This window comes from Mesoplodon bidens, assembly GCF_964165515.1.
Source record: "Mesoplodon bidens genome assembly, chromosome: 20".
Classification (NCBI taxonomy): domain Eukaryota; kingdom Metazoa; phylum Chordata; class Mammalia; order Artiodactyla; family Ziphiidae; genus Mesoplodon; species Mesoplodon bidens.
In genome coordinates this window covers 31,133,151-31,144,737 of record NC_138181.1, presented here as the reverse complement: position 1 = coordinate 31,144,737, position 11,587 = coordinate 31,133,151, and the positions used below count along the sequence as shown (strand labels likewise).

Genomic DNA, 11,587 nt, shown 5'->3' with positions numbered 1-11,587 from the left:
CCTTCTGTGAGTGATGGATAAACTAACAGTGATACATCCAGACAATGGAGTATTTACTTAGGGCTAAAAAGAATTGAGCCTTCAAGCCATGAAAAGGTATGAAGGAGCCTTCAATGCATATATTTGAGTGAAAGAAGCCAATGTGAAGAGGCTACAGACTGTGTGATTCCAACTCCACGACATTCTGGAAAAGGCAAAACTGTGGAGAGTGAAAGACGAGCGGTTGCCAGGGGGTGAGGGAAGGAGGGATGAAGAGGTGGCGCACAGAGGGTTCTCCGGGCAGTGAAACGACTCTGCATGACACTATATTGATGGATACCTGTCATCATCCATTTGTCCAAACCCACAGAACGTCCAACACCAAGAGTGACCCCCAGTGTGAACCAGGGACTTAGGGTGATTATGGCGTGTCAGTGTAGGTCCAGCGATGGTAGCAAATGTCCCACCTGATGGGGATGCTGATGACGGGGACACTGTGGCGTGTGGGCAGGGGTGTGAGGGACTACTCAGTCGACTGCTGTCTCCACAGCCAGAAGCGCCCCACACCTGCCAGGAAGGGCCACTGCAGTCCTCAGGTGGAGCAGGTGTCTCCGCCCAGTGTGACGGGGCTGACCCCGCATTCTCGGGGGCTGTCGGGACACCCCTGCTGTAAGTGGGGCTCCTCTGTGCCTTTAGCCTGCACGTGGTGTGTGACAAACACCATCTCTTTGGGGTAATCTGAATTTAACAACACCAGGTGGCGTCCGCCAGGACAGGTGCCGGACAAGGGTGAGAAAGCAGTTATGTCAGCAGACAAGGAGGTCCACGACCCACAGTGGTGTTTGTTAAAAACGCGGGTCCCTGGCTCCGCCTCAGACGTCCCTCCTGTTGGGACCTGGGAATTCCTATTTTTAAGCTCCCTAAGTGATTCTCCTGGACTCTGAGCTTGAGAAGCACTGACCCCACTGGACACCGTGACAGGCGACTGCACACACCCGACCTCGTGGGTGCACTGCAGGGTGTTACAATCGTGTCTCACAAATAAGGAAATGCGACATTACTGAGCCCAGTGGTCTGTCCTACAACCTGGCAAGAGACAGAACCGCAGTCCAAACGGATTGCGAGCGACCCCACAGCCGTGGTTTCCCTGCTGAGCTACAACCAGCCCCAGGGGAAGCTCTGTGGAGTTCACATCACTCTTTAAAAAAGATGTACTTAGGGCTTCCCTGGTGGCACAGTGGTTGAGGGTCCGCCTGCCGATGCAGGGGACACGGGTTCGTGCCCCGGTCGGGGAAGATCCCACATGCCGCGGAGCGGCTGGGCCCGTGAGCCATGGCCGCTGAGCCTGCGCGTCCGGAACCTGTGCTCCGCAATGGGAGAGGCCACAACAGTGAGAGGCCCGTGTACTGTGGAAAAAAAAAAAAAAAAGATGTATTTATTATTTATTTTATTTATTTTTGGCTGCTTTGGGTCTTAGTTGTGGCACACGGGATCTTCATTGAGGCAGGTGGGATCTCTCGTGGCGATACATGGGCTTCTCTCTAGTTGTGGCGTGCAGGCTCTAGAGCGCATGGGCTCTGTAGTGGCAGCACGCGGGCTCTCTAGTTGAGGTGTGGGCTCAGTAGTTGTGGCGCACGGGCTTAGCAGCCCTGCAGCACGTGGGATCTTAGTTCCCCAGCCAGGGATCGAACCTGCGTCCCCTGCATTGGAAGGCAGATTCTTTACCACTGGACCACCAGGGAAGTCCCGAGTTCACATCACGGATGACCAGTTGTCAGTGGTTGGTACCCACCCTCTGAGACACCCCAATATCGTGTTTACAGCATGAATTCTTTGGGATGAGGCTGGGTGCATTCAAATGCTTGACTTCCTTTGCTGAAACGTCTGGGGGCATCTTCTAAGATGCAGGACATCAGTCAGGCAGTTACGGGGCATCCACCTGACTGCAGTGCCCACGCCTCTCTGCAGTTAGTGCCACGGGGTAGAGACACCACCTACCAGCCCGAATGGAAGTCTTCAATGTGGTGCTTTGTTTATGACCTCCAAAGAACTGTGCACAAGGAAATCTTCATAAAAATAGATTTAACTGAATTTGTCTGAAGAGGTTAGAAAACATCCTTCCTTCTCACTGGGCGGGAATATTAGACTTCTGTGAATTCTCACCACATCCTTCGTCTGCCCCAACTTTCCTTATAAGATTCATCATCTGTCTGCGAAGCCTGTGTGTTTTGCGCCATTACATCTAATTGAAGAGATGCCAGAGGCCAAGAAAATCATTGTAACTGATTATCAAAATCCCAAAACTCAGCAGGAGAAAAACATAAAGCCATGGGTACGTTCAGGTTTAACTCTATTTCTGCAGAAGAAAATGCTACTTAAGAACAATGCTCTGGGGCTTCCCTGGTGGCGCAGTGGTTGAGAGTCCTCCTGCCGATGCAGGGGACACGGGTTCGTGCCCCGGTCCGGGAAGATCCCACATGCCGTGGAGCGGCTGGGCCCGTGAGCCATGGCCACTGAGCCTGTGCGTCCGGAGCCTGTGCTCCGCAACGGGAGAGGCCACAACAGTGACAGGCCCGCGTACCGCAAAAAAAAGAAAAAAAAAGAACAATGCTCTGTTAGCAGCATCCCCTGCCATGAAAAAATAAATGTTTTCAAGAGGGAAAAGTAAATTTTCAAAGAATCCCTACAAGGTAACAGCAACACTGGAGTCCATACTCATGTTCAGTGCAAACAATTGGGCGTGCACCACGTTTTTACACACTTTCCCTTCCAGGAGGCTGAGCAAGGAGTGTTGGTGTGATGGAATCGGCGCAGCTGCCGAGCGGCTCGAGAGTGGGGTGCGCAGAAGGGCGCATGCTCTCTCCTCCAGAGTTGAGGGGTGCAGGCTCCAAGGCACATCGAGGAGAAGGCCTCCGGCTTTCCTGCCCATCAGAGCCTTGCCCTGAATCACCGTCACAGAACCCTTCTCTCCAGGGCTTCAGGCCATCTCTCCACCGTGTGCATCAGAACTGCTTGCCCGGTACTGGTGCTGCAGCCATGACCCACATCCGCTGCCCTGGTGTGTCTCAGACCCTGCATGCCCCTCCCAAAGCAGCTGAAGTGGACACTTCCGTGCGCGGCAGAGGGTCAAAGCAAAGAGCACTGGAGACCTTGTCTGCAATAGCCCATGTCTGCCACATTCGTGCACTCCGGCTCGAAACTCAACAGAGTGCAGTTGGACAACCTCTAAACAGGCTCCTCCCCCTCCGGCTCTGAAATGCACACGGCTCACCTCCTCTCACCCACAGGAAACGGCTGCCCCAGAGGACGGGCAGGCCTCCCCACTCCTCTCTTCCCACGTGGAGGACATTTCCAGGGGGACTTCTGATGCCTCTCTGCACCTCGCTGCACCCACCTCGCCCCAGGGGAGGAGGGGAAGCTGAGTGCTGGATGGGGGGCAGGCCCCGCCCCTCGCACTGGGCTCTCTCTTTGGGATCTCCCCCTGCAAGGAGCAGGCATCCGTCTGTGCCGGGTGTTAGTTTACAAAGCTGACTGAGTGACAGCACGGAGAAGCCACTGAAAGAAAAATGCCACATGCTACTCACAGGGCCCCAGAGATGAGAGACGTGAGATTGGCCGGTTTTAGTGATCTTGCTGGGCTTTGGGCGACAGGGCTGCCCCGAGCTGCCCGGCCCGGGTGTTTCGGGCAGAGGAGGGTCACCTCCCCGGGGGCAGGGCAGGAGGAGGAGGCCGGGCCTGGCCGGGCTGTTGGCATAGGTCCCAGGTGGGCTCCTGGCTGGGCCCTTGGCTGGCGGGGGCCAGGGGGGCCATCTCGCCGCAGCCAGGCGGGACCTAAGAGGTCAGAACATCACAGTAGATGGAAAATTTTTAGTGTATACAGTCCACCCACTCTTGTGGACCTGCAGGCCTGGATCCCGTGGCCTGATTCCAGTGGCGTGTACCAGCCACTTGGCCAGTCAACCCAAATTCCACTTTCTCTCCCCTCCTGTGCTGCTAAGTGTCTGCTTGACCGCTGAGCCTATTTCTCATTTTATTCTGAACTTGGTGGGTGGGGCAGGAGAGCAGGAGATAATCCCCTCAGGCCCCAATTCTGTGCCCCTGTGGAGGCCAGAGGGAGGAGGTGTTTTTCGGGAAACGGAGGGGGAGCGGGCGGAACCCAGGGGTGCGCTTCCAGCTTCACCCGAGGCGCTCAGCGGCCCCCAACCCTCTGTGGGGCTTGGGCCGTGGGCTCCACAGTTGGGTTAGGCCTCGTTTCTTATTTTCTCTGTCGTGTGATGCTTTGACCCGGGAGAGCCTCCCCTCCCAGGGCCCGGGATCCCTGCGAGACGGCAAAGCGCACGGGGCAGTCTCTCATCCACCCCCCACCCGCCCTGCCAATCCTGCCCCTGCCGCCCCCAGCCCTGCGTCACACAAGCCAACATCTCCCCTGCCTGGCACCCGGCGGGCACCCCGGGCGGAGCAGGGGCCCCTGCCAGCCCTCGGGATCGTTCAGAGCAGCCGTGACCAGCTGTTCACGGGACCCCTAAGAACAGCTCTCCCCTCGCCCCTGCGCCGCGTCCCCGGAGAAGCCAGCTGTGCGCTGACCCCTCTCCGGGCTGTGAGTGTAATAACCTCCCCCCCCAAGCCTGCCTCCTGCTTCTCCTGTGTCCACACCAACTCTCCTAACCCACAACCAACATCGTGTCGTAGAGGGCAGTCTCTCCAGGAAGCAGTGACGGGGGGCGGCCCACGGCCTGCTGGCCGAGGGGACGGGTGAGGAAAGGGGGGACCAACGGGTTCATATGCACCTGATGAGTATGAAGAGACCCCCCTGGCTTAGAACCGGAGCTGCACGGACCCTCTGGAGTCTCCAGACTCCTCATTCAGACGGGGGACTCCAGCCCTGGGCCTCGCAGCTCGGGCCAGAATCTCCCAGCCCCGGGAGCACATTCCCAGGCAAGGACACCCACCCAGGGCTCTGTTCCTAAGAAAAGACACAAGAACAGCCACGCAGGTTTCAGGAGCACTGGCATCGCCCAGTGATTTATTTCATCTCAGGATAAACAGACAGACGTACGAGGATTTACGCGATTGGTACCCAGGACCTAGAAACTGAAGTGTTGATCCATAAAGCATCAGCCGGCCTGAACTGTGTCTTCAAGACACCTGTTTGCCTTTAATGTCCAGCCACACTGCAGCACTGCTTACAGCTTTCAAAAGCCTCAGAGGAGCTTTCATTTCGCATGAGAACACACGTAGGCCTTTATTTCAATTCACCTCAAACCAATTCACCAAGCAGGTACGAAGTGCCCTGCCAGCTCCTGTGGTCCAGGCACCTTCCTGGAAGGAGGAAAAGTGTAGAGAACGTGGCCGCTGACATACGTTCAAATGCAACCAGAAGATGACACATTCCCAACTTTAGCTCTTATTATCTTCCCATGAATAATGATATTGCAGAGGAAAGGGAAAAATAATTACACTGATATATTTTTTAAAAACACCAAAATAAAACATTTTGTAAGCTAGGAAAGCATCTAAAGTAAAACAGAACACAAAAGAGCACTTCTGTTTACATATCGCCCCAGGAAGGTGTTACAACATATGATGTCCTGAAACCATCTTAACTTCAGGAAAACGCAAAGGACCTCAAAAACATTGCATTTCACTTCAAAAAGCTTTCACAGGAAGTTACCCAAGAGACCCACAGATCAAACAGCAGCTGCCAGAATTACTGAAGTGACACCAGAAATTAACAGGAATGGAGCAGGTGATTCATTTTAAGTATCTGTAGCGAAACTGATACAAAGGGAGGAGTTTTAACTAAGTAGCAAAAGAACTTCCATTCTCTTCAAGGAAAGGAGATTGGTGCTACCATAGATTCAGAAATCAAGTCACCAGAGTTCCAAATCCAGTCCCGTAAAGCTGCCAGAGTCCGTGCCGACCCTGGGGCTGTTCCCCAAACCGAAGGTAAAAACAGAAAGGAAGTGAAGACGTCTTAACCCCATTCCTTTGGATCCCAAATGAACCTTGATTAACAATACAAAAGTCATTGCTTGTGAGCTAACCAAAAGATCAAGCTTTCCCAAATTATAGCTTTTCCCCTTAAAACGCCACTGCTCTTTCAAATATCTGGGAATGTCAGCGTGCGTGGGTTTCTTAATTTCACATGAACTATGGATGGATGTTGTAAATGCACTAGCTTCGTTTGACGCAACTGATCGAAGAGCAGGAATATTTTTGCACCAACTGTTTCTCTAAATAGAGCTGCATACAGACTCAGCACATCACGTTGAATGGGACGTGATCCGTCCTCGGAACATCAGACCTGGAGGGAAGTCTCAGCCAGGCCTGCCCCTCCCGTAGCTGTCCTCCAAACCGAGGATCTTGCATGGGGTGGCTTTTCCATTGGTGTAATTGGTGCACCACCCTCCTGGCCCTACACCCCGGGTACTGGCCTCCAAAAGCAAATTAAACTGGTCCTCTCAGCATGCCAGGTGCTCTGGTATCTGTTCTCAGCGATATTACTATTAGAAGTGGGGTCTGCAAGGTTCTAGATCCTCCGCCCATCCTTGGCATCCTCGGGCATCTCATCCTGACAAATCCCTGGGACTCCGGGGCCAGCTCCCACAGAAAGGGATGCTATGTCTAGTTCAGGCATTTCTTCGTTCAATTAAAGGATGAAATAATATACAAACACTCCAGCTGGGCATGTTATCGTGTGGCTGTCCACACGTGACATCGAACAGGTCTCCCATCTTCTACGGGGAGAGTTTACTTTGGAAGCCCACTTTCAGCGTTTATGTTTTTAAACGGTAAACATCATAGGAATGATTTCTCAAGTAAAGTCACAGTGATAATATCTCATGAGTTTGATACGGAAGGAATGAAAATATTAGCTTGGTTCCATTTCATATAAAAGTTTTACCATAAATAATGAAAGTCTAGAGAAAAATGTGCCATCATATGAAATGCTCCTGTCTTTAGAAGGACATTATTTATTTTGGATCTCAATTCTTTTCCTCCTGCCACGTCTCCAGTCTATTCCTACCAAAAGGCCAAAGAAGTCAGGCAATCTGAAGCCTGTTTTTCTTTCCTAAGACGATGGACCGAGCTGCCAAGCATCCTCTCAGGTCAGGAGCAGTCACAAGCAGGCACACAAGTCACCAGAATGCACGTGCTGAAACAGTAAATCCCATGCTCTGGCGCAAGCACGATTCAAGCTATCACTCCTAAACAGCTTAATAGATCACTTTCATAACCACAGACTCTTTAAAAAGCATAACCTATGTCCCACATACCCACTGATTGGCATAGAGAGAGGTAACCTCCCATCACTGGATTCACGAGTAAATCAGAGTAAGGTACACATGACTTCATCTACTTATGTGCCAATAACTTTCAATGTGTACTTTTCCTATTGTAATAAAAAAAAGTGGATTGGACTCAGAATCCAAATCAGTTGGCCTCTATTTATGAGCGTATACTTTATCCTTAAACTTTTAATAAACAGTAAGCCCTGTCTGTACACATTTGGAAAGTAAAATGTTATAACAAATGAGGAAAGATCAACTGATTTGTTTTTAATCCTTGTGCCCCATCAAAGTACTGACTTTCATGTTACTTCTACTACAGTATTTTGGAATTTACAATTAGAAAAGTGTAGTTTACTTGCTAAACCACGTTATAAATATATGTTATTTCTCCTTATGTTACTATGTTCATTGTCACTCTGCCACAATTTCTTAGACTGATGCTTGTAAAAATGAATTTCCCTCATCAGGATGACAGAATTCATATTTAAAACATCGTAAGTAGTGGGTTCAACCGTGCCTGCCTGTTATTCTTTAGAACTCTCAAAAAGAAAGGATTTTAACCTTCTTTTGGGGGCGGGATACTACTCTTTTTGAGCCCACTATGAAATATCAAAGTGGCCGAGCATACCTGGTGGGTACCAAATGCTCCTTTTAAAGCAGACAAACACCACGGCCACTGTCAGCGTTTCCTACTGATGACATGCGCTTTGGAAAACATTCAGTCACCAAAGATTTAAAACTCAAATAAGAGCAAATCGTTACTACATCACTGAACACAATTATCAACATCTCTTAAATTGAAAATATTAAACCCATCTCAGTTAAGCGGCGAGAAGGACCTGCTCTTGAGGTGTGTGGGCCTTTGACCATATCTGGGCCTGTGATGACAGAGGACATACTTCCAGTGCTCACTGGACAGATCTTATTGGGAATCAACCCTTAATACTTACTACATTTGGAGTGGAGCCAACCGAAGCTAAGCACATGTGGCAGGAACTTTTAAACTTAGTTAGAAAGGGTTTAAAAGCTTTACTTATCAGTTATAATTTTAAACCTCAAGCCGAAAAAGTATGACCTTCTTTCAGTCGTTCCACTAATATCGTTCACGTTGGCCTAATTTAGGATCTCAGCTCTGGGAGGTGGCCCCGAGGCCCCCTCTCATGGTGCAGGAAGCAACGGTACCTGGTACCCCACACAACTCAGGTCTGGCCGCCCGGCCACTCCGCGAGTGATCCCGAGGGACAGTACACCCCAGTACACTACTCCAGGCCTCACCCACCACACCCAGAGGCTTCATCTCTCATTCTGTTTCTTTCTCAGGTATTCTGCATCTTATTTGTAAGGTTATCTATCTGCACACATCCTACATCTTGCCATCGACCCCATTAAGCAAAGCAAAGCAAAAGGAATGCGGACTAGGCAGCGGGCCTTAATAATACAGCATCGCAAAAGGTCTTCAAGGCCCCGCGACAAGCTTCTACCTTCTAAGCCTTTAAATGATCCCGTGGGCTGGGCGGGGCCCACCGGGGCCCACCCCCGACTCTCTCCCTCCCCGCCTCCACTCCCCTCGCCCCTTCCAGTTTCCCAGTTGGGACCTCGGCCCACAGGGCATCCCCTGGCCCAGGGCTGCCGAGGGACACGCCCGGGTGACCTGGCCCACCCTACGCGGCGCCCTCCTCGCCTCGGTCTGGCTTCTCCTCCGGCAGGTTGAGCACGAACGGGAAGAACAGGCCCCGGGCGTCCGCGGGGGCTCGGAGCGACTGGAGCTCGAAGCTGCCTTCGGGACCCGCGTCGCCGGCGCCGGGCTCGCCGTCCGGGGGCGGCACGAAGCGCCAGGTGCCCGCGCGGCTCACGCAGTAGATGGTGCCATCCAGCGCGGCACAGCGGAAGGGCTGTAGGCCCGATGGCGCGCCAGGGGGCCGCAGGTGCGAGGCGCAGCGGCTCCACTGCTTGGCCAGGCAGTGGTAGCGGAGCACGCTGACCCCCCCCGCAGGCCCGGCCCCCGGCGCATCGCCGCGGACCCCGCACAGGTCGAAGCGGTAGATGAAGCCGTCCAGGGCCACCATGTCGGCCGAGCGCTCGCGGCTGCTGCTGCACGGACACTCCTGCCACTCGTCGCGCCGCGGGTCGTACTTGAGCAGGCGGTAGAAGAGAGAGCCCCCAGACACGTAGATCTCGCCGTTGCAGGTGGTGGCCTCGTGCGCCACGGCAAAGGCGCCCCGGGGCAGCGGGGCCACGGCGGCCCAGCGGTCGGCGCGCGGGTCGTAGCGCTCCACGCTGAGCAGGCACTCGCCGCCCACGGCGTACAGGTGGCCGTCCAGGGCCAGCAGCTGCAGCTGCGAGCGCGCCTGGCGCAGCGGCCGCACGGTGCTCCAGCGGTCAGTGGCCGGGTTGTAGCAGAAGACCCGGTCCGAGGGCCGCGCGCGGCCGTCGGGGCCCGCGGGCCCCACGCCGCCGGCCACGAAGAGGTAGTTGTAGAGCACGCAAAGGCCGCAGCCCCGAGCCGGCGCGCCCTCGGGTAGCCGCGTCAGCTCGCGCCACTCGCCGGCCGCCTCGTGGAAGCAGTAGACGGCGGCGTCGCCTCGGCCCTCCGCGTCCCCCGACGGGCTCTGCGGCCGGCTGCCCGCGCGCTCCCCGGCCGGGCCGAGCGCGGCGGCCAGAAGACGGGAGCGGCCGGCGCGCAGGCGGCGGCGCAGCAGCAGGTCGCGCTCGGCGCCCGACAGGCGCCCGAAGACGGCGGGCTCGCGCAGCACCTCTAGGTAGTGGTCGCTCATGAAGCGGTAGGCGGCCTCGCGCAGCTCGGCCAGCCGCTGCCGCTTGGCCGCGCTCAGCACCTCGAAGCAGTTGGCCAAGCTCAGCTGCGGCGCCACGGCGTCGGTGGCGCGCTGCGCGGCGCAGGGCAGCTGTAGGCGGCGCGCGCCGGCCACCACGTCGGCCACGTTGTCGGGCCGCACGCCCGCCATGCGCCCGCTGTACGCGTAGGCCAGCAGCAGCCGCAGCGCCGCCCAGCCCACGCCCTGCACCCGCAGCACGTCCCGCGACGCGCGCGCGCGGAAGTAGTCGCTGCGCGCCGCCAGCACCGCCTTGTGCGCCCGCAGCCGGCGGCCCGACACCTCGATAAGCAGGTCGGGCTCCCCGTGCTCCGGCCCGACGCCGGGGGGCACGGGCGCGGGGTCCCCGGGCTCTTCCGGGGACGTGGGCTCCTCGGCCGGCGGGCGCTCCCCGGGGGACGCGGGATCTTCCGGGGACGCGGACTCTTCTGGGGACGTGCGCTCCTCGGGGGACACGGGATCCTCAGGGGACGCGCGCCCTTCCGGGGACGCGGCGCCCGCGCTGCCGACTTCCCACTGCCTCTGCACCACCCGCCGGCCGCGGCGACAAGAGGGCGGGGAATCGTTCCCGGAGCTGAAGCACAGGGACGCGCTGAGACTGCAGGGTGTCTGCGCCGGGGACGCAGCGCCCTCCCCCCCGGCCGCGTCTGGCGGCTGCAGGCCGCCCTCTCCCGGAGCCTCGGGAGCGTCGCCCCGGCCCCCGGCCTGGCCGCACGCTCCGTCCCCCGGGTAGAGGACGCAGGGGGCCACCGGGCTCTCCATGCGAACGCTCGCTCCGGCTGCCGTCCCCGCTCAGCAGCCCGGCATGACTTCGCCCGGACTCGGGCTGCCCAAGGTCGATGGCTCCTCCGGGGCTCCTGGCTTCACACGCTTCTGCTGGCGCGCGATCAGATTTCACTTGTGTCCACACTGGTTTTCAATCGCACGCAGCTCCCCTCGCTCCCGCCCGCTCTCCTCTCCGGCGAAAGGGGTGTGTCGACTGGAGCGCGCTCCCGGCTGAACTTGTGAACCTGGCAAGGTTCCCGCCCGGCGGCCGTCTGCAGGGGTCTTTGTGGCTCGGTCTCCGCGCCGCGTGGTGATGATCAGTCCACGGACAGGACCGCCCTGCAGCCGCACGCGCGGCTCTGTCTGTAGCTCCTGCGCTGCGGAACTGAGCCGTCAGGTGCTCCTAAGGAACTGGGCCTGCCCTTTCTTCCTGAGTCAGTGTTTATCCCTCCACATTCCATCACATCTCTGTCTCCGAGGACCAACGAATCAGAGACGGGCTGCAGTCCACACTTCAGAACACTGACTTTACGGCTGTTTTACAGGGAGCCGCCCCAGGGAGCTTTCTTTTTGTGCGTGACTCCCATGTGCGATGAAGGTTTATGGATGGTCAGCCGGACAATATCTGTGTGTGTCCTGGCATCGGCAGCGCTCCTGATGGGCCTGCCTCGACAATGTTCACCTGGAAGCAGGGAGGGCATGATTCAGTCGCCAGGTGGG

The 11,587-nt window shown here is 56.3% G+C and overlaps 1 protein-coding gene across 1 annotated transcript; it reads right to left on the bottom strand.

Annotated features, from left to right (window-relative positions):
- Positions 1-8,114: 8,114 nt before the first annotated feature.
- Positions 8,115-10,864, bottom strand: KBTBD11 (kelch repeat and BTB domain containing 11; the record flags this gene model as incomplete). The annotated part of the gene is made up of 1 exon (XM_081220947.1): positions 8,115-10,864. The coding sequence occupies one exon, from the start codon at positions 10,862-10,864 to the stop codon at positions 8,933-8,935; it is 1,932 nt and encodes a 643-aa protein (XP_081077073.1). The 3' UTR covers positions 8,115-8,932.
- Between the last annotated feature and the right edge of the window lie 723 nt (positions 10,865-11,587).